This window comes from Culex pipiens, chromosome 1, assembly GCF_016801865.2.
Source record: "Culex pipiens pallens isolate TS chromosome 1, TS_CPP_V2, whole genome shotgun sequence".
NCBI lineage: Eukaryota > Metazoa > Arthropoda > Insecta > Diptera > Culicidae > Culex > Culex pipiens.
The window spans coordinates 127,446,019-127,473,663 of NC_068937.1; the positions used below are offsets into that span (position 1 = coordinate 127,446,019).

Sequence of the window (27,645 nt, forward strand, 5' to 3'; positions counted from 1 at the left end):
GTGTGAAAATCGCTTCTCAAAAGTCGTAAAAAGTGCTGAATATTTAGTATGACCTACTGTGGGATCGAGCGAAAGAGGGTGATTAATTTGTGTGCAGTGATTTGTGGACAGTTAGTCGCAGGTGACTAGATTGCATTTCGAAAACGGTGCAAAAAAGTTTCAGGAATGTCGCGACCGCGAGGTCTGCGCGAGTAAGACTTGTGTAATTTTGCACCCAGCAGGATGTCTTCAAGCTGGGTTTGGACGGCTGCTGGGGTGCGGTTTGGGTCGGGCACCTGTTGTAGAACACTTGTTTGACCTCTGTTTAGTCTTTAGTACATATTAATATTTGTGGTGATTAAGTCAATTCAGAAGAGTCACGTTCTTGCCATTTGTCAACGTTTATTTAATTTGTTAACCATCTTAGGAATCATTTCTGGTCAAGCGTACTGATTGATGTCTCTGAGTAGCACTCCATCTACAATCATCCCTATTGTAAACAACATTTTTGTTCCTCAAAGCAAGCAATGGGAAAGTCTCATAAATGTTCAACCGCCAGCCTTTCCGGGGTCCACCCATAAATAACCCCACTAATTACGGAAGGTACAAATAGTGCAACACTCTCTCTGTTCTCGCTGCCATGCCATTTTCCATGACATCTGCGTCGGAATTTAAATTTCAATGCAAAACGGCTGCTCCCGACATCCCGCATACAAAATCCGATTCCAGTGTAGATCCAAGCAGGCAGCGCCGCCAGAATTTTCACTTCAATAACGTCATGATTCGAATTCCCGGACGCTTCGAAACCCGGACACTTCAACTTGTTTTATCAATTATTTTGATATAAGTTCGCATTATGAATGTCAAAACTGTGTTATTTGATGAATTCTAACATCAACTTTCATTTAAAGTTTGTTTGAATGCTGTAGTTAATGCCAAAACAATTAAATAAAATAAAATTATAAGTTTACAAAAAATGCGAAACATTTCAACGGAAATATTTCATAAGCGTCCGAAGCACCGGGAAGGCAAAGCAGAAATTTATGTTTTTGATCTTCTTAAATTCTAGCCATTTTTTATATCAACTATCGATTGTTTTGGTGTTAACAGCTTATTTGAAACCTAAAGAATGCCATTTACTAACATTTCAGTCCAAATTTCTGCGATTTATAAGCAAAATCGAGTGTCCAGAATTCGAAGCAAAAGTGTCCGGATTTCGAATCAGCTTTTAACAGTGTCCGGGATTCGAAGCACAACAAGTTATTTTAATTTTAAAATTCTGATGAAAAATTGTTAGAAAAGACATATTTTGCATGCATTCTCTTAAAACTGACTGTTTATACTAAATCCTGATGATATTTCTACATTTCCAACTTATTACATGATTTTTTGCCAGCTATAACAAAAATAATATGGTACTAAGTGTCCGGATTTCGAATCATCCCGTTCAAATTAGTCCGAGCAGCGGCTTGGAATCGTCGTCTCCGTCAGGGTCTCTCTCATTGAAGTCAGTCCTAGGAGCCTACTTGGATTGCCACCACTGTCTGATGCGCGGAAAAGTGCCGTGAAACGTGCTGTATTTATTTCCCATTGAATTGTAAATATTTTTTAATTTGAATAAATGACTGTTGCGCGCCCTCCCGCGGGACCACCCCGTGCGGGTCGGAATCGAGGAGGACGGGATGTTCCGTCTAGGTGACTTCTGCCTTTCTCGATGGCACAAAGAAACCCATAGGAAGATGCTTTTATTTATGCTGATTGAATCAATCTTGTTCTTGTTGGGTTACAACCGCCACGGGCAACGAAGCGTAATTGGTGTTGCACTACTTGGACTACTGTGTTGTCGACGGTCAAAGTAGGCTGGATGTACGCAAAACTGAAGAAGGCACTGCTTTGGACTGCTTGGATTGGGGTTTTGTGTGGCGCATCGCTGCTTCCGTAGGGTGGCGAGTTGGTGTTGTTGAAAATCAGGGGAAGGGGTCTCATCAAAGTAGACATGTGATTATTTTGAACAGGAGCAGCGATGACTTGGATTTGTCAAACTGCAGAAATGGAGTGCGAATTTGCGAATATGTTTAATGTATGTTCTTGCAAAATTCACTCCAATATTATAATTGCTCGTACAAAACCATATTTTCGAGTGTCATTTCAAAATCAAGGTTAAAATAGTTTTCAAAAGTTTAAACTAAATATAAAGAATTTTTTTTCGGAAATATCAGAAAATGCAACAAATGTTTGCCGAGCTAGCTTGTTAAAAAAAAAGACTGAACGAATTTTTAGTTTTTAGTTTTTAGTTTTTAGTTTTTAGTTTTTAGTTTTTAGTTTTTAGTTTTTAGTTTTTAGTTTTTAGTTTTTAGTTTTTAGTTTTTAGTTTTTAGTTTTTAGTTTTTAGTTTTTAGTTTTTAGTTTTTAGTTTTTAGTTTTTAGTTTTTAGTTTTTAGTTTTTAGTTTTTAGTTTTTAGTTTTTAGTTTTTAGTTTTTAGTTTTTAGTTTTTAGTTTTTAGTTTTTAGTTTTTAGTTTTTAGTTTTTAGTTTTTAGTTTTTAGTTTTTAGTTTTTAGTTTTTAGTTTTTAGTTTTTAGTTTTAGTTTTTAGTTTTTAGTTTTTAGTTTTTAGTTTTTAGTTTTAGTTTTTAGTTTTTAGTTTTTAGTTTTTAGTTTTTAGTTTTTAGTTTTTAGTTTTTAGTTTTTAGTTTTTAGTTTTTAGTTTTTAGTTTTTAGTTTTTAGTTTTTAGTTTTTAGTTTTTAGTTTTTAGTTTTTAGTTTTTAGTTTTTAGTTTTTAGTTTTTAGTTTTTAGTTTTTAGTTTTTAGTTTACAGTTTTTTTTAATCGACTGTTTGATTTATAGTTGGCATGGAATATTTAAATATCGATGAAGTAAATATTGCTGCAAATAAAAACCCTAAGCAGTAGTCTAATTAGCGCAAAGATGTGTAAAGATGAATCACCTATGCTGGTGATGCATCGGCGTGGCGCCGCACCTCCTCAGAACTCATCCAAGTCACGACCCCGATGAACTGCAGCAGCCACCTCCCGATTTAACAAGAAGAGAAAAAAAGCCCAACAATTCCTAAGGCATGCGCAGCAAATAACGCCACAAGTCGATCCCCAGGACAAGCTCTGACAAATTAATTATATAGTCATATTAGTTATTGCTGATTACCTGTTTTCACCGTTTTGCATGGTGCCATCTCTCTCGACCTCGTGACAACGAGAAAAAAAATTCTCCAGATATACAATAAATAAAACCGTCATAAAATTATGATGATTACGAACGCAAACGATGAGAAATAGAAGAAGAAAAAACAACATAGTAAGCGACGAACCCTTGGGTTGGCAGAGCAGCAGGCAGTCATCTATCATGACACTCGGCGTCTCTGGGTTCGATCCCCGGGGCCCCGGGAGCCTCCTTTGTGATGGTTCAGGCCCGGACTGGAGTTTCTAAAAAGGTTCAAATTAATCAACAAACGCTACCGGAATATGATTGCCTGCGGTTTTCGGGGTCCTCGGGGGGCGAGGTCGGCGAATAAAACTAATTTGAATACAAGCGCGCGGAGAAAGAAATTACCCGGGATTAATTGTGAGCATGAGGAATTTTCTTGCTTGCCTTTTCTTTTCGAGAAAATAAAAGAAAAAACAACACGAAGAGAGTTGTTCCGCCCACAAAACGGTGGATAATTAAGCGGGAAATTTGAACTATTTCCTCGTCTATCGCGTGTCGTTGAAATGATCGAAGTAGTCCGTTGCGGGGACTCAACACCGGTAGCTAACCACCGGGCTAACCACCTACTAGATCGGGTTTAGTCAGGCTGCCGGCCTGGTGCCGTTTGTCAAGATAAAGTCGTGCGGGGTGACAATTGTCGATACGTTTCCTTCAAGTATTAGGTACTGTGAGGGGAGTTGAGTTGAGGGAGGTGTTGAATTACACGTTGGAGACGGACGTGATTGTAATTGATGGAGTTATCTGGTTGCTGATTGACTTAAGTGACGGATAAGATCAATGGGTGTGCATTGCAATGAGTGGAGTAGACGTTGTGCGAAACTGTAGGACAGTTAGTACTAATTTGTTAATTAGTAATTATCAGTTTACTCATCATCGATATACACGATATTTTTTAACGGATTAATTCTTTTTAAGCCTCTTCAATCCAACTATGCCTCAATTGAACAATTGATAATTGAAAATAAAAAAAAAACGTTACAGGGGAAATTCTCGTACGTTTGGCAAGTTAAGCACTCGCTCCTAACTCCATCCAATTTGCTGATTTTCACTACTTAAACAACTTATTTTGGAAAACTGTTTATAGAAACTTGCTTGCTCACTTCCCCTTAAACTATTTATCACCCGATTTCAGTTGAAAACGCGTTTAATGAGCTGTAATTGAACGTCAAAGTGCTGATATGGCAACATTAGAGGCACGATGGAATTAGATGCGGTTTCCCTAATGTTTTAAAAACTTTACAGAAAAATGCTTTGAATATAAGTAACAGGAATGCTAATTTATTTTCTCAGAATCAAAGCCGCTCTAACATCTTTATCATGTTGTTATACCGTACCAAATCTTCGAAAAAATGCAGTGAATCTTTGATATCTAGGTCTCAATTTTTCAAATATTTTTTTTTTCAATTTTGAAGTTATTTTTGAAATAATAATTTAGGCCATTGCAAAATTTTTTTAGTTTTTGTCCCTCGACATAAAGTACATAAGTACATAAACTTTGAAAAATATTTTCAACGGCCTTACGTTGAAAAAAAAATACGCTAGTTGAAAAAATATTGTTTTATGAATACAAATTTCAATTGGGATCATCAAAACATCGGATAACAGAATAATTTTTTCTAACGTTGTCTTATTTTTGATTGTTGAGCTTAAGTATAACCCCTAAACCGCTAAACTACGCTAAAGTGATTTTGAATTTTAAAACCAAGATGGCGGCCAATATGGCGTTGATGAAATATTGAGAATAAAAGCATTTTGTTATTCAATAGGCAATTAACTATTTCAAAAAAAAAGCAAAGCAATCCACTTTAATGACCCCCGGGTCTTTTGTGGTCTCTGTTGCAAGTTTCTGCTCATTTCTAGGCGTCCGAAGGATTTGTGTAGTGAGTCGCCCAAAACCTCTTTTACGCAAATGGACCGACGTTTTACTTCCCCACCCGATAGAAGGCCTATTTCAATTTGACTTAAATGAGCTCACAGAACTCGTATTTTTTTTAATTTATATTCTTCAAAAATGTTCTGTAAAACATGAAAAACATAAAAAAGCAATTTTTAAGTTATTACGTTTTTTAAAAACATTTTTAATGTTATTGTTTTTTTCCGTGTACCAAAAAATAATGGCGAACGTAATCATTTTACGTGCGTTTTGCACATTGAAAATTCAATAAAATTGCTGTTTAATCAAACAAGGGTAATTATTATATGGTTATGGTTATTAAGGTTTTAATAAAAATTTAACCAAGGCTTTAAATAAAATTTGTAAGAGCCATGCACAACATTATAATCTGAAATTGAAAAAAAATCAAAGCCAAATATTTTAAGTTAAAATTTCTTTGCTTCCCATAGCCTCAGATTAAGGTGAATAAGGAATGATGATGTTCGGTAAATTGTATTGGTGAGTTCATTCTGGTTAATTTTCGGCAAAATCAAGTTTCAAGTCACCACGGTTTGTGTCTCCACTTAGTCGAACAGTTCTTTTACCGCACTTTGGGGTGAACATGGCAAATAAAGTTCATCTGTTATATTGTTTCTAACAGCAACATCTGATTGACAGACGAGTTCGAGACATGTTTGTTTACATTGCTTAGAGACTGGGATAGTGCTTGACTTGCTCAAAGTGGAATGAATGCATTTTTGCTCTTAATTTTTTAGGTTTAAAATACTGTGATACTGAAGTGTAAATAAAGATATTTTAAAAGCCGAAACCTGTGTTTGTTTCGTAACAATGTCACCCAATCCCTCAAAAATAGTACTTTATTATGTCAATAACGCGAACTCTAAAAACCCTGACAACGGCTAGTCCCGTCTGTCGTCAAGTAGCCAGCAGTTCAAGGCCTGCTACCGTGCGTGACGCCACCGTGTTTGTGTCGCAGCGATCGATTTTCGGACTAATCAGCTGCCAGTTGTTCTCCACGAGTTCCAGCGCCATGGAGGACATCACCAACATCCACTACGGTCCACTGCCGGCGGATTCGCCGTACGTAAAGCCGTTCCGGTTCTACTACACGCAGAATGGGAAGCAGAAGAACTGGGACCTGCTGAAGGTGCACGACTCGGTGTCGATTGTCATCTTCAATGTCACGCGCCAGAAGCTGGTCTTTGTGAAGCAGTTTCGACCAGGTGAGGATGCGAGTGTTGATGATCATGGGTTGCTTTGTTTACATGTAGCCTACTATGATTTACAGCGGTCTACCACGGGTTGGTGAGTGCGGAAGCGGGTGAGGATGGTCGCAGTATCGATATGAAAAAGTTTCCACCGAGTCTGGCGGTGACCTTGGAGCTGTGCGCTGGGATCGTGGACAAGCCGATTCCGTGGGTGGATATTGCGCGGGAGGAAGTGCTGGAGGAGTGCGGGTATGACGTGCCGTCTGCGCGGATTGAGGAGATTATGAGCTACCGGTCCGGGGTGGGAACTTCCGGGTCGTTGCAGACGCTGTTTTACGTGGAGGTTAAGGATGAGGATAAGGTGCCGGCGGCCGGGGGAGGAGTGGATGACGAGCTGATCGAGGTGGTGGAGTACTCGCTGGAGGAGGCGCGCAAGCTGACGGCCAAGGGGAACGTGCTGACCAGCCCGCCGTCGTTCCTGTTTGGGGTGTTGTGGTTCCTGACGAACCGGGCACCGCCAGCGAAGGCTTAGGTGGTGGGATGTGATATAAATGGTAACAAATACCTTTTGGAAAATAAATGAGATTTATTTGTTTTGAATTTTGCTTGTTATCCTATGGCTATTTAAGATAGGTAATATTAAGATTAAATAAAGTTTGGATCAGGATTCAGTTATTCTATGGTTACTCAGTTCTACAAAAGTTCTTGAGGGTGGAACACGGTAATACGTTAAATTCAACGCAGTGGTCAGTTCATTTTAGGGAAGATCTGTAAGCACATTTGGTCATTGCGTCGCAATGGCTTCAGACTTATAAACAGGACTAAACGCATTATTGACCTGGTAGAATATCGATTGTACGTGTTTAAAACGTGAAACGTGATTACATTATGAGATAATTTTTTTTCCTGCGTTCCAAAAAATGTTCATCACACGTTTTTCTTATTAACATAAAAGTTCAGCACATTAATGGTTTATAGAGAACATTTTGTAATCATTTTTAACAGGGCTCTTGAAAAATATTGAAATAAACAATATTTAACTCATATCATCACTTTTGGAGAATCGCACTTTGTAATTTATGTATTAAGAGAGCCAAAAAACTCGGTCGTCAAACTACGGAAACAACTTCTGCCAAACTATCGCCAGAACAACTCCTGTTAAGAAAATCAAAATGAGCATTTTAAAATCATGATCCAGAGAGCGGAATCGAGTTTCGGTTTGCTGCTGGAACGTATCAAGCGTCCTTTGTAGTTCGTATACATTAGCCTTGTTGTCCTGAGCCTGCGTTTCCATTTTGCCCACTTGAACGCTCGTATTGCTGATTTTGTCGTTTAGTCCATCCGTGCGGTTCGTCAGGTAGTTATTGATGACCTGTTGATCGGTGACCCTTTGCGCGAGAGATCTCTCTGTTTGAGCGTTTTGGTCGGCCAAATGCTGATTCACCAGCTTTTGCTCGTTGATGCAACCGACTAGAGCAGCTTCGGTTCGAACAGTTGTTGCACTTAAATCCTGGTTTATCTTTTGTTGCTGGCGTACGCAACTTTCTAGTGATTTCTCAGTTCGACCTGTACGTTCCAATAAATTTGCATTGACTGACTTTTGTTCACTTATACACAAGGAAAGAGCGTGGTCGGTTTTATTAGCACGATCGTACAGACTTTGATTGACATCTCTCTGGTGGTTTATGGTTTCGCAGAGAGTTTTCTGCGTTTCAGCAGTTTGGCTTGCCAACAAATTGTTCACCGAGCTTTGATGGGCTATGCACCGCTCTAAGGCCTTTGCCGTGTTGTAGCTTCTTTCGTTGACGACTCTTTGTTGGTCTTCGTATGTCGACAGCCGTCTTTCCGTATCACACACTCTTCCCGCGATTAGAGTGTTGAATGTACTTTGCTCGCGTCGGTGCTGATCTACTCTGTTGTCGACAACGGCCAGTTGACTGCTGGTGGCTCTGTTTTGATCGGATTGGCTGGCACCCATAACTAGAGTAAACAAAAGTGAGATAAATTGAACTTGAATATTCTGCTAACTCAAGCTTACCTGAGAATCTGTGCTTGGTCACCTTCGAATTTACAATATATACTAAAGGCTAACGGAAGCTCGCAGCTAATTTATACTTATGCCATACGAAATTTCACGTAGAACCGCGTTTAGAACAGATGTGAGTGTGACTCATGTCAGCCAACCGGCAGTAATTCGGTAGTGGAGTACGAGTCCGGGCTTATTTTGGGATAGTTACGTCAACATTGATCTGGGAATTAGTGAATGAGTTTTATTGGTTCGTTGCTTATCATGTCCGAGTCCATAATTCTCATTTGGTTGCCTAGTCGGAAACCTTTTTCTGTTCTTCTGAGAATTTCCCAAGCAAATTGAACTTTGCCTCAAACTTGATACACATTTCGTTGACACGAGTATAGTCAGACTGCGAATCTATGACATTTCCCCGAAACCCACATTCCCGAAAAGACATTTCCCCGAATGCCACATCTCCGAAAAGACACTTTCCCGAAATGTCATTTACCCGAAAATCATTTCCCCGAATAATCCATTTCCCCGAATGGCCACATCCCCGAATGGCGACTTCCCCTAAAAACCATTTTCCCGAATGGCCACTTTCCCTAATTTTCCACATCCCCGAAAATCATTTTCCCGAATGACCATATCCCCGAACGACCATTTTCCCGAACGCCACTTCCCCGAACCCGGTCAATTTTCAAATTCCCCAAGCAAAACATTCTGTCCCAGGACGGTACAAAAATTCTCAGTACGGAAAGTGAAAATTTCAAATTTCAGACTAGGGACTCGTAATCGGGCTGTCGTGGACGAAATTGGATGCTTTAAATTGCAAGAGGTGGGTTTTTTTTGTCCTCTATCTGACCACCACAAAATTTCCCTCCGAGGGGTTAAACCGGTTCCGGGACAATCCGGATTGTTTAACGGTATTGTTCCGAAACAGTATTTTTGGTCGAAAAATGTCAATAAAAAAGATGAAAACAATGTATATTTCGAACAAATATTGTTAAAACTTGTTAAATAGAGACTCTTACAACATAAAATAGCAATTTTATAAAAATAGTTGTTTATAAACTTATGTTTTGATAAGTTTTACTTTAAAAAACTAAATTTAAACCAATTCTTAATATAAACTAACTAAACAAAGTTATCAGAAGTTCAAAGTTGTCACAAACTGGCTAGAGGTACAAGTATTTGACACATTAACAACATTTCATAAATAAATTCACTTAAATCGATCAGATTTTGTACTTTTACAAGGGGTACGGACAATTATTTGACCTCTTTTTTGACTTTTTTCAGTAAACTATTTTTGTATTTTTTAGGAAAAAGTTTTTTGCAAATCCAATGACAGTGTCTTAAAGAGGACATTCTGCCGCGTCGATTGATGTACAAAACATGGCACTTTAGTCGAATTTTATGTACTTTTATATCACAAACATTTTCCGTACGGGGGGGTACGGACAAATATTTGACTCACTGTAGGTGATTGAAAAGCCTTTCCAACGAGTCCAAAACATTGAAGATCTGGCAACCCTGTCTCGAGTTATGACCACTTAAGTTATATCTGTGTACTTATTTTTCTGGATCTGAAAAAAAAATATCTGAAATATGTGTCCAAACCACTCACATTACCCATTGTTGGTAAAAAGTGAGGAAGGCATCAACCACATAGGTGGATCAAGTTAATTTTGCCTTCCTCACTGAGGTAAGGCTATAATCCTGCTCTAAAAATGAACTTTGTATAAAAACGTCGTAGACCCACCTTCATGTATGATCAGTAGTGCGGTGCCTGTGTGGACGCGCAGTCCTGTTTTTTCGTGTTATTTTCCGTCTCTTTTATGTTGCTGTTCGAGTGCATGGGGTGATTGGTCATTATAATTAAATAATGGCATCAGTAGTGCGGTCTCGTGGCGCAGGGGTAGCGGCTTCGGCTGCCGATCCCAATGATGCTGTGAGACGCGGGTTCGATTCCCGCCTTATCCACTGAGCTTCTATCGGATGGTGAAGTAAAACGTCGGTCCCGGTTTCTCCTGTCTCGTCAGAGGCGCTGGAGCAGAAATCCCACGTTAGAGGAAGGCCATGCCCCGGGGGGCGTAGTGCCAATAGTTTCGTTTATCAGTAGTGCGGTGCCTGTGTGGACGCGCAGTCCTGTTTTTTCGAGCTATTTTCCGTCTCTTTTATGTCGCTGTTCGAGTGCATGGGGTGATTGGTCAGTATAATTAAATAATGGCATCAGTAGTGCGGTGCCTGTGTGGACGCGCAATCCTGTTTTTTTTTTCGTTTTATTTTCCGTCTCTTTTGTGTCGCTATTTGTGTACATGGGGTGATTGGATTTCTTCTTCTTCTTTTTTCATTAATTTTTTGTTCACGCGTTCGTTGGCCGATGAATTTTATTTTTGTTCTCTTTATATAGTTTTCGATAGAAACGATCCGATTTTTGTTTTTTGAGACAAGCAAGTTGTATTGCTGGATTAAGTCCTTTCCATATCATCGAGGATCGGAAGGCACGTCGACGGATATGTTTTAAGGCTTATGATATAAAATAATTTTAATGAATGAAGCCCTTCCTACATCACCGTTGATCGGAAGGCACGCCGACGGAGAGTTTCTGGAGAATCGCGGTCGAATTAATACTATATTTAAATCCCTAGATAGGTATCTTTCCGCAGCCGGCTGCCTAAGATTTTTAAAATTTCAACCGATAAACAAATTGCTCATGGTCGTATCACCTACCACAGTGAATCCTGACCTCATACCCATCTTACTAACCCCTCAAAACTCATGTGATACTTTGTCGGAGACGCAGTCGATTTGGCGGTCCCATCACTCAAGTATCGGCTAACATTCCCATCCACTTCCCCGTGTCTTACCACTGGTCGTGGCCGGCGTCGGTATTGATCAGCACGATAGGGACCTTTGAAAATTGCGAAGGGGTGATGATTGGTTCCTACTTTTCATCTGTGGTCCACGGAGCAATGTTTGGGGGTCCTGGTCAATAACGAAGTAGCAGCTACGGGTAGACACCAATGCTATGCTATGCTAAACGTCGTAGACCCACCTTCATGTATACATATCGACTCAGAATCGAAAACTGAACAAATGTCTGTGTGTATGTGTGTGTGTGTATGTGTGTGTGTGTATGTGTGTGTATGTATGTATGTGACCAACAAACTAGCTCATGTTTCTCGGCACTGGCTGAACCGATTTGACCCGAACCTGTTGCATTCGACTTGGTTTAGGGTCCCATGGATCGAGTTTTATACAGATTGAAGTTTCGATAAGTAGTTCAAAAGTTATGTATAAAAATGTGTTTTCACATATATCCGGATCTCACTTAAATGTATGTAAACTATGTCCGGGTCCATCATCCGACCCATCGTTGGTTAGGTTATCAAAAGACCTTTCCAATGAGTTCAAAACATTGAAGATCTGGCAACCCTGTCTCGAGTTATGACCACTTAAGTGATATTTATGTACTTTTTGGATGCCGGATCTCACTTAAATGTATTTAAACTATGTCCGGATCCATCGTCCGACCCATCTTTGGTTAGGTTATCAAAAGACCTTTCCAACGAATCCAAAACATTGAAGATCTGGCAACCCTGTCCTGAGATATGTCCACTTAAGTGATATTTATGTACTTTTTGGAAGCCGGATCTCACTTAAATGTATGTAAACTATGTCCGGATCCACCATCCAACCCATCCTTGGTTAGGTTATCAAATGACCTTTCCAACGAGTTCAAAACATTGAAGATCTGGCAACCCTGTCCCGAGATATGTCCACTTAAGTGATATCTATGTACTTTTTGGATGCCGGATCTCACTTAAATGTATGTAAACTATGTCCGGATCCACCATCCGACCCATCGTTGGTTAGGTTATCAAAAGACCTTTCCAACGAATCCAAAACATTGAAGATCTGGCCACCCTGTCCCGAGATATGTCCACTTAAGTGATATTTATGTACTTTTTGGATGCCGGATCTCACTTAAATGTATGTAAACTATGTCCGGATCCACCATCCAACCCATCCTTGGTTAGGTTATCAAAAGACCTTGTCACCAGCTACACCCTTACCAAAAATCATGACTTTTTGAGTTCCAAATCCCACTTTTCATACGATTTTTTGAGTTCAGGTACTACAACCATAAAAATGGTTATATGGGTTGAACTGAAAAATTCGTATGAAAAGTGGGATTTGGAACTCAAAAAGTCATGATTTTTGGTAAGGGTGTAACCAGACATACATGAGTTCCTGAAAGACAAAAGCAGATCGACTCACCAGAAGATGTCGCTTCCCGCGCCACGAAGTCGATCTGGATGAGGTTCGCGTCCGCTGATGAAAAGTTCTCTCGTTCTTCTCCCCGTCTCGTCCACCCAGAACCGAAGAGTAAAGAATTGTAACGCACAAAAATGATTAGTTCTAAGTTGTATGCATTTATTGGCCCTTTTGGGCGGAAATATAAAAAAAATCAAATGAAAAAGAAAGTTTTACATGTTTGGATCCAATATTTAATGGCGCTCCTTCTTGGGCGACTTAATTTTGCTGCATTGATTAGCAGTCAAAATGCATTTTTAATTCTAAAGTTAATTATTAAACTAATGTAAATGTGTCAGTGTTATAGTGTGTAATCCCCCCTGCTGTTGGCCAAACTGCATCCGTAGACTCCTTCAAACGGCCCGGTCTTCGTGACCCGCCGTCATTCCAGCATCCCGCCGAAATGAACGGACCGCACCGGCTTCCAGCCGGTTCTCCAGCCGATTCTCCTGCTGCATCGCTCGTCCAGCACTGCTTGATCCACTGCTGCAGAAGTTGTACTCCTCCAGCCGCCATTTTGTTGAATATCTTGAAGTAATGCGGAAAAAGAAAATAGGGCCTGGACAAAGTCCAAAAAGGGCCTTAGAAAACGACTCGTCTAAACAATTGTCCCAAAAATCAACCCCAACGCTAACCACACGATCCTTACCGATCTCACATCATTCCGACGCTCACAGCATCGATGCCGTGCCGGCCATTTTGTAGAAAAAGGTTGGCACTTTTTGTAAGGCAGTGGCCGCAGCCAAGCCTTGATGACCACTCTCTGTTCAGGGTAAATAAATTTCCTAGTTAGTAATACCGACTAACTATAAGCACACGATCGCACAACCTGCACTGGACGTAGTTTCAAACTTTGTCCTACGTCTTGTTCACACTTTGTCAGCCCTTTCGCTGCGTCCTGTAGGACAGTAAAAATTAGAAAAGATTCACTTAATCGCAGATCCTCTTACAATGGTCAGGCTCTTCTTAGTCAGGAAATAATCCACCGAAAAACACTATCACTGTTGGTTCGTTGTGTCGTTACACTGCGTGTGGAATCTGGTGTACACGCGATCCGGCCTGTTTTACGATTAACCATCGACTGATACTGCTGCAGAGCCGGTCATCGGTCTATATTGGGTCATGGGTCATGTGTGTGGCGTGCGTATGTGCGTACGCACTGATCGTTGTGTTGTGAGAGAGGACCGTGAGCGTAATTTGGATCGGCCCTCAGGGTTCCTGATACCAGTCAACCGGTTCGTTGATGATCCATCCCACGTTGCGGAATTGATTGAGATTTCGCGGTAAATGTGGGTGTTCTTTGGAGTTGCGTGGGTGAGGGAAAGTACTCCTTGACGCGTGCGACACGTTGAACACGTGTCATGTTGGTGTTCCATCGGGAAATGGCGTTTTTTTTTTGGTGTTACGCAGAACAAATGTTGCTTGGGACAAATATGGGTGCAAATCCCCTGGTTGACCCGCGAAGAGATTGTCCACTCTCGCGGACGTTGCGTGCACGAAGTAGTGTGTTGGCCAATGTACGGATGCGTACGATAATTGTGGTGTTGTTCTGTTGTATGAGTGTAATGTAGTACAAATACCTACGGATTACAAGTATTTGGGATAAGCGGTCGACGATTGGCAAACCTGATCAGATGAAGATCGTGGTCAGGTTACAACCTTTCCAACGAATCCAAAACATTGAAGATCTGGCAACCCTGTCCCGAGATATGTCCACTTAAGTGATATTTATGTACTTTTTGGATGCCTGATCTCACTTAAATGTATTTAAACTATGTCCGGATCCACCATCCAACCCATCCTTGGTTAGGTTATCAAATGACCTTTCCAACGAGTTCAAAACATTGAAGATCTGGCAACCCTGTCTCGAGATATCCCGACTTAAGTAATATTGATGTACTTTTTTATTCCGGATATTAAAAATAGATTAAATTTTTGTACAATTCCATCATATCAGCCATTGTTCGTAATAAGTGAGGAAGGCTCCAACCACATAGGTGGATTAAGTTAGTTTTTTTTTAATTTAGGAGCCAGTTAGCACCATTCTTTTTTTCGGGAAAGTTGTAAAGCACTTTTCAGAGCTACCGAATATAGTTCCGGTTTTAATATACCGCGAAATGTGATTTTTTTAAGAATCAAAATAAAAAAAAGTTTTTCCATACAAATTCCCATAGCAAATTGTATCGCTTTGCGCAAAGTGTTCAAGACCCCGAAAGGAACTGATAAATTGCTGTGCTGAATAAATGAGATTACCACGCCTTACAATAAATACGCCCAAAATTGGAGCAGGTGGTCATATTTTTCTGGGCAACCCTTTTTTTGCATTCTTCGTTATAGAAATTTTGAGCTGGCGAATGGTTCGACTATGTGATATTAAAATAGTTACACGTTTGTAGTAGAAAGAAATATTTTTATTATGTTGAATGTATTATATTTACTAACTATGTCCCACTGTCGTCAGCAAGATTGTCTCAAACCTGGACCTTTCACTAGTGTTTGGCTCTAGTGAAAGTAGACACAATTTAAAATAAAACTGAATAATAAACTGAACTCAAACGTGACAAAAAATACTCGTTTAGACATTACAATGCGGCCATGGGTAATCTTTGTTTTTATAATTTAAAATATTCATTCAATCATTTATTTTACTCGCAATTTTTGCCGCACAACGTTGTGATGATTACTGGAAATAAAAAAAATCAAATTTATTTGACAGCTCAGTGTTGATCAGTATTGATATTGTCTTACATGGTTAATTGGTAAATTCATGTTCAATAGTTGGGTTTGTCCAGCGTGTCCTTTCACATTTTTTTCTCTATTCGGATCAGCTAAACTGTGTAGTGTATTTTATAATGTTAAAATATTGAAAAAACATGCAGTTTTAGTAAATTACAGGTATTTTTTTTTTATTATTATGAAAAATAAACAATATTTATGGGCTTATTAAAAGTGTAATTGCAACGATTTTGCAACTTTCATAATACAAATAATGCTACTTTGATCGTTTGTATTACAATCGCTTAAAGAACAAAACGACTACATTGGCAGCATGTTGTTGACACTCGTTACATCGTTAGTGCCACAGTTAAGGTCATTTCTAACCTCATCAGGACCCTTTCCAAACGATCCGCCCGACGCCTCAAACTTGATACACATCGCATTAACGCGTTCATACCCGGCCTGCAAGAAATCCAACCGACTTTCCATCGTTTTCATTCGAGCCCCAATCTCCGTCACAGCGGCCAAAAGGTTTTTCAACATTTCATTCATTTGCTTTTGTTCGTCACGGAAACCATCCGAGCAGTGTTCGACCACATGCAATCGTTTGTCCATATCCTTCTGCTCGTTATCCAATTTTTGCTGAGCAGCTTGAAGAGTGTCCACCCGGAAGTTTACAAAGTCGACGTTGTGTGAAGTTTTTCCCAGTTTGTCACGGATGTTTTCCGTTTGATTGGTGATTTGTTCGTTGCGTGACTTTTGATCACTTATGAAACAGTTTTGCCTCTCTTCCACGCGAGTGTAGTTGTTTGAGAGGGTTTCATTGTGCTTGAATTGGTCTCGAAGACGAGCCTCGTGGATTTGTTTTTCCTGTTTGAGGTCGTCAGCGATCTTGGCTTGACCATCTTGCAGACTATCAGCACGATGGTTCATCAAGTCCAGCTTTCCTTCAGTGGCAAAGTATTTGTCTGTGAGGGCATCCGTACGGTTGAGCAGTTTTTCGTTCAGCGATGTTTGGCTATTCATGAAGCCCAACTGTCTCTCCTCGTTGCGAACCGTACTCGCGGAAAGTAGTTGGTATCTCTGGTTTTGATCACTGTTGAACTGATCAACCCTTTGGTTGGTTTGCCTCAGGCTAAGACTAAGTTCGTCATGTCCGCGTTGCAGGTGATCCGCTCGACCATGAGCCAATTCTACCCTCATGACAGTGTCGCCAAGTTTGTCCTGCATGGCAACCGTGCGAGAGTGAAGTTCAGTGTTGAACAGCCCTTGTTGTTCATTTGTCATTCTCTGTTGCACTTCCATTCGAGCACTTCTCTCAGCATAATCAAGGTTCCAGCTGTTTTGATCAGTTTGAAACTTGTCAACCCTGCCATGGGCACGTGCTACGTCCAAACCGATCCGGTCCTGATCATGTTGCAAACCATCTGCACGTGACTTCATCACCTCCAATCCCGTGGCATGTTCACCAAGTCTTTTCTGCATGCCAGCTGTTTCCAACTTTGATTCATCGTTGAACGAACGCTGTTGCTCACTAAGCATTCGAAGACCAACCGCCAACCCGGCTTCCTTTCTAGCAATATCCGTATTGAAACTGCTCTGATCCGATTGGAACTGGTCCAACCGAGTACCAAATCTATCCTGGTCCCGTCTCAAACCGCTCGTGTCGCTTTGAACCCTGCCCAGCTGAAGGAACGCTTCCTTCTGACGATCGGACAGCTTGTCAGTGAGACTCGAGATTCGATCAGTGTTCAATTTCATAGTTTTTAACTGCTGCCCCTGGCCGCTGACCATCTCCGCCATCTTGTAGTTGAATTGTGACTGTTCCCGCTGGTTCGCATCGACCTTCGAATCGAGACGACCGACGTCCTCATTCTTTCCAGCACCACCAAGTAAGTTGGCAATTGCAGTACCTGCCATCACAGCCGGAAGATACGCCATTTTGCTTTGGAAATAGAGTTATCTGAAAAGAGGGAGCCAACTTTAATGTTAACATTTGTGGGGTACTGAAGTTCTGGAGGTCCAATAGACCGATTTTGTTTTGATTTATGAATTTTTGTTTTACACCCCGAAACGAAACGAAACTATTGGCACTACGCCCCCCGGGGCATGGCCTTCCTCTAACGTGGGATTTCTGCTCCAGCGCCTCTGACGAGACAGGAGAAACCGGGACCGACGTTTTACTTCACCATCCGATAGAAGCTCAGTGGATAAGGCGGGAATCGAACCCGCGTCTCACAGCATCATCGGGATCGGCAGCCGAAGCCGCTACCCCTGCGCCACGAGACCCACCATCCCATCCCATCCGAAAATTCCAGAAGTAATTTTAATTAAATTTTATAACTTACGACTATACTGCCGTTCTACGCATAACTGTCCCATGTTCAAAAAAGTGCAACTGAGAAAAACGACCCAATGTGTCCCTAATCGCCCCAGTTAGCAATGTATTACTCTTTTTTATGATCCTCTTGCTATATAACAGGTCAACAAGACACTATGTCTCGTAAAACTAATGATTTCGTGAAAGAAAATACCTGGTGGGACAAGAATGCGTAGAAGTATGACGATGGGACAAACAGACTTGGTGTTGTTTTCAATGAGTTTCCGAATAAAGAACTAGACTTCATGTTTTATTTGCAAATACATAGTATAATAAGTCAAAATCGTCCAAAAGTGACATGGGACAATTGTGCGTAGAACGGTAGTATAAAACTATTCGAATTATAAAATAAGTTGTTTCAAATGTTTTTTCTCGTCGGACTTCCGAAGTATTGTTTGTTTGAACAACATTTGATGTGAACTTTTTTTTTTTTTTTGATGCCACTATCCACTGCGACCAGAAATTAGATCTATTGCGGACTTGCAATTCTATTTATAGAATCACAAAGGCTTCTTCTGTTATTAGGCAGATGGGACACGCACACACGCTATTGTTGAGCGACTGTGTCGAGCGATCCACTGCCGTAACTTCGCCGCCGAAGAGGTTTGAATGTTTTTTTAATCCTCTTTGGCTCTGCCTTTTCCACTCTGTACTGTCCAAATGTATCGCTAGAACCGAAGTGCACATTTTACGTTTACTTATACCCAGCTAGCCCTTAAGTTCTGGTTTCTGGAAAACTCGTCCCTTCAAAGCACTTTTTGCGATCGGGCCGTGAAGCTCTGTAGGGCAATTATACAGAGAACAGTTGGTCCTTATACATGTGAAGAGTACAGGGGAAAGGATGTGCCAAGCCATGTGGGTTTGAAACCACGATCTTCCGCTCGTAAAGCGAAACCTGTAACCATTAGACCACAGGAGCTCGGCTGATGTGAACTTATTCAATATTTTAAAGATAAATGCAAAAAAGTTAGGGAATTCCATGGAACTCAAAAAAATATATACACGCCGAAAAATATTTTGTAGAATCAGCCTGTACGAGGTTTGATTCAACAAATTTTTTGTTGAATATAATCAACGCCGATTTTGCGTTGAAACAAACCTTGATTTTCTCAGTTCCACAAAAATCTTATGTTGTTTTGAAAAAGATGCTTTGACGTTGATTCAACAAAAATCTTAATTTTCGAATCAACAAAACGTTTTGTTGATTCAAATAAGCCTTATTTTTCTGCGTGTATAAGAGAAAATCATCAATTAAGTAATTCCAAGTGTAGGAGTCGTCTCCACGCTACAAACCAAGCCCGCACCGGTGGAATTGCTGGCGGCGGTTGGACTCGCAATCCAAAGGTCGTCAGTTCGAACCCTGAAGTGGAAGGTTCCTTGGAGTAGAAAGAGGTTTGGGTGCTCTCCCCATTCAAGCCTTTGGACTCCTACACCCAAAGTTAAAGAACGAGGGGATAGTCCTCACGAAAAGAAACGTGAGGAAAGTATAGTCTTCTCGCGTGTTCATTCATTCATTGGAACAGTTCATCCTATTGAGTGGCTTATATGGACAAATGACCGCCACTTAGTCATCGAACCATGGTGGTCCATACGGCAAAGGTACGGTACAATATGCAAAGGTCTTGGGTTCGAGTCTCGGTACCGGTACTTTTTTTTTTTTGATTGATGAACTTTTTTTGAAGATGAACCCATGAGTAAAGTACTCTCGGTAGTTTCGGGATTTATCCTCTCAGTCCGCACACAGTACCATTTTACTACCGAATCGTGCTCTTTATTCTCTCGTATGCCGATGTCCAGTTTTGGGAGTAGGTTCGATATCTCAGCAACTAATGGTCCGATTTACAATGTTAAAACATGAAACATTCGTGAAATTTTCGGATAATTTTACGAATGTTTCATATTTTAACATTGTAAATCGGACCATTAGTTGCTGAGATATCGACATTAGAAAATGGTGGGTTGTTTTGGTGAGACTAAGAAAACTTCAATTTTCGTGTTTCTTTTTCTTAAAGCGGCTGTATCTCAGCAACCCGAGGTCCAATCTTCAATGTCTCTTAGACAATTTTATAGCAAATTTTCTGAACTTTTCAAAAAAATATTTTTAGAAATGGTCGCTCATGGTCACTATTTTTAAAAATCGAAAAACTGCACATATTTTGCTAAAATCAAACTTTCGGTGGCTATATCTTGAAAACGAAGCCCTTTATCAAAAAAATTGTGGAGTAGCTTTCGATTGCAAATTCAATTTTGCATTAAAAAATAACTTCAAATTTGTTTTTGCATGAAATTTGGATTTTTTTCCAAAAATCACGATTTTTCAAAAATTCATAACTTGGCGGCAGATTTTTTGACCATGTTTCTCGATAGCTCAAAAGTTGCGGATTTTAGTCCCCTAAAACATATCAAAAAATCTCGAAAATCAAAAAATACGTATTTTGAGAAATTGAGTTTTAGTGAAAAAAAAGTTGATAAAAAAATCTGCAAATTTGGTTTTCCGTGTACCTATTTTTTTCTCAATTGTCCTCAACAATACCTACAACTTTGCCGAAGACACCAAATTGATCAGAAAATTCACTCAAAAGTTACAGCTGTTTGAATATTTACATACCATTTTTGTATGGACAGCAGCCAAAATTGTATGGAGACTTGTATGGGTGAACCAATGACACAAAATAGCTTATTTGATCATAGGGAAAGCCCCCACAAAGTTTGAGTCAAATAAAAAAATACAAAAAAAAAAAAAAATGGTCGAAATCGACCGATTTCGTAGAGAGTTGCTCAAGTTGTACTTTTATCACATGAAACATTTAACTGAAGTACTGTGTATTTTGACTATTACTACAGTAAATTAGAATTTATGTTATGAAAAAAAAATATAAATAAAAAAAATTTGTTGTTACTGTGCGCAGTTTGCGCGTGATATTAATCTCAACCCCCAAGATGGCTGCCTTTAGCACAATACCCACAATACTTTCTTTGGGAAACTTTTAGAGAATTTTCTCAATTTTTACGCTATTGTTTTGGTTTGACAAATTAAGTGGAAAATAAAATGATAAAAATTAAAATTTAAAACAGAGGGTTTTCCCATACAAAATTGAAATGCAATGCGCAAAGTGTAGCGCATAAAAAGCGCATAAAAAACTCTGTTCTGGTTTGATTTGATTATGTGATTTTCCGTAGAACCCGAGCAGGATTAAATAACACGAGAATACCAAATTTTGGTATTACTTGGACAAATAACAGGGACCAAAATGTGCCCTTGGTTGCCCGATGGTAAAATACCATGAAATTATACCAAAGTCTTGCATGTGGAAGCTTCTGAAAAATAACAAGATTGAGAAAAAGGGAAAATTCATCGGAATTCAATAATCTGATGATTGACTCGATTTTCAAAGTTTTTGATTTTCCCGACTTAGAGAAATTTCAACGATTAAATAAAATCTTAGCGGGTATATATAAAAAAATTAAATCAGCTTTAACATTTTTGGGTTTTAGCGCAAAATTAATTACCTCGTCAAAATTTTTAAAAAAATGTCCCATAGTTTCAGAGGAATTTGATAAAACACTTTAATACCAAAATAAAACCAAAATGTGCCATCCTCAATTAATTTTTTTTCCACAATTTCAAGTCATTTCTTTAGGGGGTATATCAAAAATGTTTGAAATTAAGTTTAAAATTTCCAGTTTTCAATGAAAGCATTCGCTTTGAGGCATCATTTTAGCCCAAAATTAATTATTTTGTCAAAATTGGTTAAAAGTTGATAAAATACTGTAATACCAAAAAAATACCAAAATGTGGGGTTCGACCATTGGCAATTTTGCAATATCAAAACAATAAATTGGTATGATACTACATTTTGCTCTTGCATAATCCTTAAGAGCGAGTTTTTCACCAATGTGTAACAGGTCGTATCGAGGTGCTCCGATTTGGATAAAACTTTCAGCGTTTGTTTGTTTGTTTACAACTCCAATACTTCTAACTTACGTGAAATTTTCCGAGGATTCCGAATATGACAAAATTGAGATCAAAAAGTGCCGCTATGACGTCCTACAGGGCAAAAACTAACGTTGTAAAATGTTTGTTATAGAAAAATAAAAAAACTATGAGAAAAACTGCGATTGGCCAAAAAGTTATTTCCTTAGGCTTACAGTCCATGAAATTACCTATCTTTTGACCTATTGGAGTATGGGTGTTGGAGGCTGTTGGAAAAAGATATTAAGGTTTTAAAAAATCCATTTTTGACAGTAATTTGCAAAAGCTATGAGAAAAAGTCAAACCAATCCTGGATGTCTATGGCACATTTTGAAGTGCTTCAAAAGACCTTTCGAATGCATCTAAGAGAGTTGGAATTAAAGAAGTTTTACGGAAATGCGAGCAATTTTAAGATTTTTAATTTTTTTTCGACCTCAAACTTCAAAGCCCGTTTTACCCCACTTCCCTCTGTCGTAGAGGGCTCATATTTGGCATGAGTTCATCTCATGCATAGACAAACAAACGCTGAAAGTTTCATCCAAATCAGAGCACCTCGATACGACCTCTAGAACAAACCGAGCAATATTTACAAATACTGCCTCTTAAGACAAATTTTAAAGGGTCCAGGAATACCAAAATTTGGTATTGATACCAGAGAAAGCTATTATTACGCATTTCCCTTGTTAAATACCCATGATCGGAAAGGACTAGCCAGTCTAATAATTATAGTTTTTCGCACAATCAAATTTTGAAAGTTCTTGAGAAAAAAATGCTACAACTAAGGTGAAAACATTTCCGAAATGACATTTTTCATATTTACCAGAAAGGTATACCTGGATGTGTTTTGACAAGTGAATTTCCAGGTGAATCCTTCGGAACGGTGATATGCTAGAAATAAAACAAAAAAGGTTGAAATGTCATTAGATCATTTATTAAAACTAAGTATAGTTATCAGAATGCTGCAAAAATAAACTTTAACGGTGTACTTGTGATATCTCGTTTGATCCCTGAGTTGACTATAGAAGGATTTTAATCAATCAAATTATTTCAAGGCTGAGTTCTAATTAAAACTAGTGTACGGCGAGTTTTAAATTTTTGAACAAAATTTTCAAAACTATTTTTATGAAAAAGGTCCTCATTTTTTGCTACTCCTTCGATGCCTTTCTCGATTCCTGCTGCAGAACCTGAATTTCCTGTGTCATGGTTTCCATGTTGATGAACGTTTCATTGAGCCGCTCACTGATATCTCTCAGCAGCGCTTCCATGCTGTCAAGACGAATCTCCACCAACGTTTTTTCTTTTGCAACGTCACTCAACTCGCTCCGCATGGCCTGCTGCGCTTTCTTCAGGTCGTCCACGGCGTGGACAGTTGCCTCCAGCGTGGTCGCCGTTTTTGTCAATTCCTGGCTCAGTGCCTTTGAGCGAGCTTCAATCTCAGAGGAGAGCAGTTTTTGCTCTTTTTGCAGGTGTCCGAGAGCGGCATCACCTTCGGCGGTACTTTCAATCAGTGCGTTACGTATTTTGTGGCAATCCTCCACCACGGCTTTGTTGAACGATTTCTGATCAACCAGCGATCTGATTTGCAGCTGCTCGTTTTGGTTGACTTTGGCAAACAGTGATTTGTTAATCTCGTTCTGTCGGTCCCAGAATGGGTCCTTCAGTAAGTAATCGCGATTTCCGTGCAGTGCCTTGTCGATGACGTTGATGTTCGAGGCCATTTGCTCATCTTCTTGCTCTTTATCGTACTTGGAAGTCATGCTTCTGGGCTGATTCATGTTGATTTTTTTTCAACTTGGGTCGATTGCTTTGTTTTTCTTTTTTGCAGAATAGTTTAAGAAATACTATTAATATGGATTTTTACACATAATACAAGATGTTGAAAAACATAATAACAAAAACTCAAAAATATAAAAAAAATTGAATTTCACCAAAAAAAAAAAAATACTCTTCAAACTTGAAATATAATTTTCACAGAATGCTACTTACAATTCTAATCTGCAACTTGGTGATTCCTCCCAGCGTTGTTGACTCACAATGAGTTTATCTGCAACAATTTTGTAAATATTATAAGCACAAGTACCAAATTAGCTGCTAAAAAGTCACCCACTGAAATGTTATGAATATGGAAGGTGTAAAAGTAAAACTGTCTACAAGAAGGATACAATTTTATTCAATAAAAAAGTTAATTATAACATTTGTATGCGTAATTTACAGTTTCAAACTCAAAACCTTCCACATTCACCCATTTTTATTGCGCTAAATATTTTTTTTGAAAGAACAAGGCGTTTAATTTTTGTACTGTTCGAACTCACCTTAATCAGTTTTGGAAAAAAAAAGGTTCACCTTTTGTTAAACTGCCAAACGAAAACTTGCGTCTTCACTGCCCTGTTTCTAAATCCATACTAAGAAATCGACCAGTGGCGAGTTTTATTTACGGTTTTTACTTTCAACAGAACGTCATGCATGCAGCTGTAATCTGTGGTCGCGAATCAACTCGTTTTTTCGAGTTTTATTTCGTGTGGTTCGCCGTTTTTGGTGATGTCATTTTCTGATAATATTACAATTACACACATTTGATAAAAAAAAACACGTGGTCCACCACAACATTTTTTGAAAAAAAATCTAAATGCACGCGATTTAGGGGGCCTTCTAGTTCATGCTTTTGCATAAATCGATAATATGCAGAAAAAGTTTGGTCGCTGTCATAAATTTTTCTAACAAAATTGTTTGTTACAAAAGTAATAAAAAAAATTAAAGCTTGATATGAAATATAATAAATATATGATTACAAATTTACAGCTTTTGAGACCACGTTTTATTCAGTATACTGAACAACTCGTTGATTCATGTTAGCGCTATGGATTACAACCTGTTGTAACGCGTTGAAACCAGTTGACTTTGTTCTGTACTCCAAACCAGAGTTATTATCTGGAGTTTTTTTTTTGAAAAGGTCCAATAAACCAAATTTTCAGTTTTTGGTTTATTGGACCTTTTTTTTTTAAAAAAAAAGAACTCCTGTTATCTTCTAAGAAAGGCCAAAAAAAATAGGCAAGATGGTTATTTTTTCTGCTTCTTGCCGTTGACGGTAAATCATTGAAAATAACATTTGTCATTAAAAGTTACTTTGAATTTGATGGCATATTGATAAAATCATCACCAAAAAATCACGAAAATACATTTTTTTGTTTGGTTTTGGTAATTCAATCAGCTTACTAATGGCCTATCTACAATCACTTTGCTAAGAATTGTTAAGTAAAGTAAAATATATAAGTTACTTAGAAAAGTAATTAAAAATATAAATAAGGCATATTTGAATCAACAAATCGTTTTGTTGATTTAAGAGCGAGTCCACGAGCAAAGCATACCCATATCGCATCGACCTCATCAATCTGCCTGAAATTTTCAGGGGTTGTTTGTACATATAAAACTAGCATCTGTCCAAAATATGAGCACTCTAGGTCAACGGGAAGTGGGGCAAATCGGGACACAATGTTTGAAGGTTCAAAAACGTCAAAAATCTTAAAAAGGCTATAACTTAGGCAAAATTCAATTTATTTTCAAAATTCAAAATGCATCTGAAAGGGCTTAAAAATGCAACAAAATGCAGGATAGAACACCCCAATTGGTTTAATCTAAAGGGAGTTATTCTGGGACTACCATCTGAGACTGAGAACGCTTTAAATTAAATAAACACTTTTACTTTTAGTGAATTTTTTGGTTGTAAATTTATGCTCGGGGACCCCTTAGATTCCATTTTCTGGTGATAATTTTATCATATTCGTGTTTCTGAGACAATTTCACAATAGAAACATGCATAAAAATGTTTATTTTGATCAATTTTAACCCTTTAAAAAATAAAAGTTAAAAAAATCTTCGATTCACATTTATTGAAAATCAAGCTCGTTTCCAAGGATACTAGATGACACCAGAAAAAAGCTGCTTTTTAATTTTTTTTTAACTTTTATTTTTTAAAGGGTTAAAATTGATCAAAATAAACATTTTTATGCATGTTTCTATTGTGAAATTGTCTCAGGAACACGAATATGATAAAATTATCACCAGAAAATGAGAGCTAAGGGGTCCCTCGAGCATAAATCTACAACCAAAAAATTCACTAAAAGTAAAAGTGTCTATTTAATATGTTAAACTGCCTTACCCAAAGCGTTCTCAATCTCAAATGGTACTCCCAGATGTCCCCTACAAGCTGCAGGTCGAACCGAGTTGATATCTGGACGGAACACTTTTTTATTTGAGTTTGAAAATTATGCTATTTTTTCACTAAAATGCCAATAACTCCTTTTAGATTTAACCAATTGGGGTGTTCTATCCTGCATTTTGTTGCATTTTTTAAGCCCTTTTTGAAAATAAATTGAATTTTGCCTAAGTTATAGCCTTTTTAAGATTTTTGACGTTTTTGAACCTTCAAACATTGTGTCCCGATTTGCCCCACTTCCCGTTGACCTAGAGTGCTCATATTTTGGACAGATGCTAGTTTTAAATGTACAAACAACCCCTTAAAATTTCAGGCAGATTGGTGAGGTCCAAACGACGTCCCATACAAAGGGGTATGCCCTGTTCGTGGACTCGCTCTTAAAAATCATTATTTTTGTTAAATCAACGCTAAACGTCAAAGCAGTTTTTTCGAAACAACAAAAGACTTTTGTGGACTTGAGAAAATCAAGGTTTGTTTCAACGCAAAATCGGCGTTGATTATATTCAACAAAAAACCCAATTAACTTAAGAATCTTGCTGGGCTGATATACGTTGCCATGCAGTTGTTTGGTTACCCTTGAAATGGAACCGTCAACGTACCGTTTTTCAAACCATACGTCAATTTTCTAATTTGATTACTTTTCCAGTGTAGAAGATCATATTCATTTCCATTGATTCAAATTCCTAAGCTAAGTGCAATTTTGTAAGTAAAGCGATTGTAGAGAGGCCTTTAATCTAATCAGAAGAGGTGCTGATTTCTGAGAACAGCTATCACCACGCTATTTGGAGCTGGCAGTTTATTAACATTCCAACGCCCAAGGCTCAAAAAAAGTTGGAACGGCAACTTCAACTCGCTGGTTCTCGGGCGTAACTTACCCAATCAAGACGATTCTTTTTTTCCAGTGATTTGTTAGGATGTCTAGATGATCCTCGAACTTTGCAGAACTCAATTTGATCAAATCTGTTCCCGTGTAAAAAAAAATCGCCAAAAATTCCGCGGAGGCAGTCATTTTAAAAAAGTTGGAACGATGTTTTCAGTAGAAATTACAGATTTGTTCGAATCAAGTTCTGTAAAATTACAAATCCCTGGAAACAAGAATCGTCCCGATTGGTTGAGTTATGCCCGAGAGCCAGCGAGTTGAAGTTACCGTTTCAACTTTTTTGGCAGGCTTGGCCGTTCGTTGGGCGTTGAAATGTTAACGAATATTACAAGAGAAAAAATGTGAATATGTGATAAGGGAAGCAGTTTATTGCCGTTGAGCGCAAATAAAATTTTATTTACAGTCACAGATATAAAAATTGCACTCAGCCGTTGAAAATGTTTCAGAAGTTTTTTATTTTATTTTTTGCAATAATTTGAAAATAAAACGAAGACTTTATAACACTATTTAATAACATCATGTTCGACAGTTTTTATTTAGAAATCCTTAATTTCATGTTAAAAATAAGTTGTTTAGTATAAAAATCAATTGAACATCGGATGGGTGCTAATGTGAAAAAATAAGGGTAGTTTTATTTTCATAAACTTGTGTATTCGTGTCAGCAGTGCTGACTCAGCACTATGGGTTGCTACCCGTTGCAACGCGTTGATACCAGATTGTCGTAATCCACGTTTCATGTTATATCAAAACCGGACTCATATTTGGATGCTCTGTGCTCTTCAGCTTTCCCGAAAAGAGTATGATGCTAGCTTAAAAAAGAAACAGCGTGTTCAAAACTCGTCTAA

At 38.6% G+C, this 27,645-nt stretch overlaps 2 protein-coding genes and 1 long non-coding RNA gene across 6 annotated transcripts; 1 reads left to right on the top strand and 2 right to left on the bottom strand.

Annotated features, from left to right (window-relative positions):
• Positions 1-222: 222 nt before the first annotated feature.
• LOC120423358 (uridine diphosphate glucose pyrophosphatase NUDT14-like) lies at positions 223-6,902 on the top strand. Its single transcript, XM_039587135.1, has 3 exons — positions 223-255; positions 5,948-6,317; positions 6,383-6,902. Exons 1-3 carry the CDS (start codon positions 223-225, stop codon positions 6,832-6,834), a joined length of 855 nt encoding a protein of 284 aa, XP_039443069.1. The 3' UTR covers positions 6,835-6,902.
• Positions 6,903-12,606: 5,704 nt separating this feature from the next.
• On the bottom strand, positions 12,607-14,291 carry LOC120423348 (uncharacterized). The gene is made up of 4 exons (XR_005606226.2): positions 13,587-14,291; positions 13,466-13,534; positions 13,286-13,399; positions 12,607-13,195 (listed from the first exon to the last, which is right to left on the bottom strand). It is a non-coding gene; the product is annotated as an uncharacterized LOC120423348 (long non-coding RNA).
• A 741-nt stretch (positions 14,292-15,032) lies between these two features.
• Positions 15,033-24,215, bottom strand: LOC120423360 (uncharacterized). Of its 4 annotated transcripts, none has more exons than XR_005606228.2 (5): positions 24,020-24,213; positions 23,694-23,751; positions 22,541-22,595; positions 15,385-17,317; positions 15,033-15,319 (listed from the first exon to the last, which is right to left on the bottom strand). XR_005606228.2 is itself a non-coding variant. In XM_039587137.2 (3 exons), the coding sequence occupies exon 3, from the start codon at positions 23,480-23,482 to the stop codon at positions 22,853-22,855; it is 630 nt and encodes a 209-aa protein (XP_039443071.1). In that variant the 5' UTR covers positions 23,483-23,521; positions 23,694-23,751; positions 24,020-24,204; the 3' UTR covers positions 22,617-22,852. The 4 variants fall into 4 exon arrangements, 1 of the variants encoding a protein (XP_039443071.1); XR_008211782.1 differs by having other exon boundaries at positions 22,528-22,595; XR_008211783.1 differs by lacking the exon at positions 22,541-22,595 and having other exon boundaries at positions 24,020-24,215.
• Positions 24,216-27,645: the final 3,430 nt, after the last annotated feature.

Coding starts and splice junctions, on each gene's coding strand:
- LOC120423358 (XM_039587135.1), top strand. CDS start 223: ATGTCTTCAAGCTGGGTTTGGACGGCTGCTGGG. Junction 256..5,947: donor GGGTTTGGACGGCTGCTGGG/GTGCGGTTTGGG, acceptor CCTCAAAAATAG/TACTTTATTATGTCAATAAC. Junction 6,318..6,382: donor TGTGAAGCAGTTTCGACCAG/GTGAGGATGCGA, acceptor TATGATTTACAG/CGGTCTACCACGGGTTGGTG.
- LOC120423360 (XM_039587137.2), bottom strand. CDS start 23,482: ATGAATCAGCCCAGAAGCATGACTTCCAAGTACGATAAAGAGCAAGAA.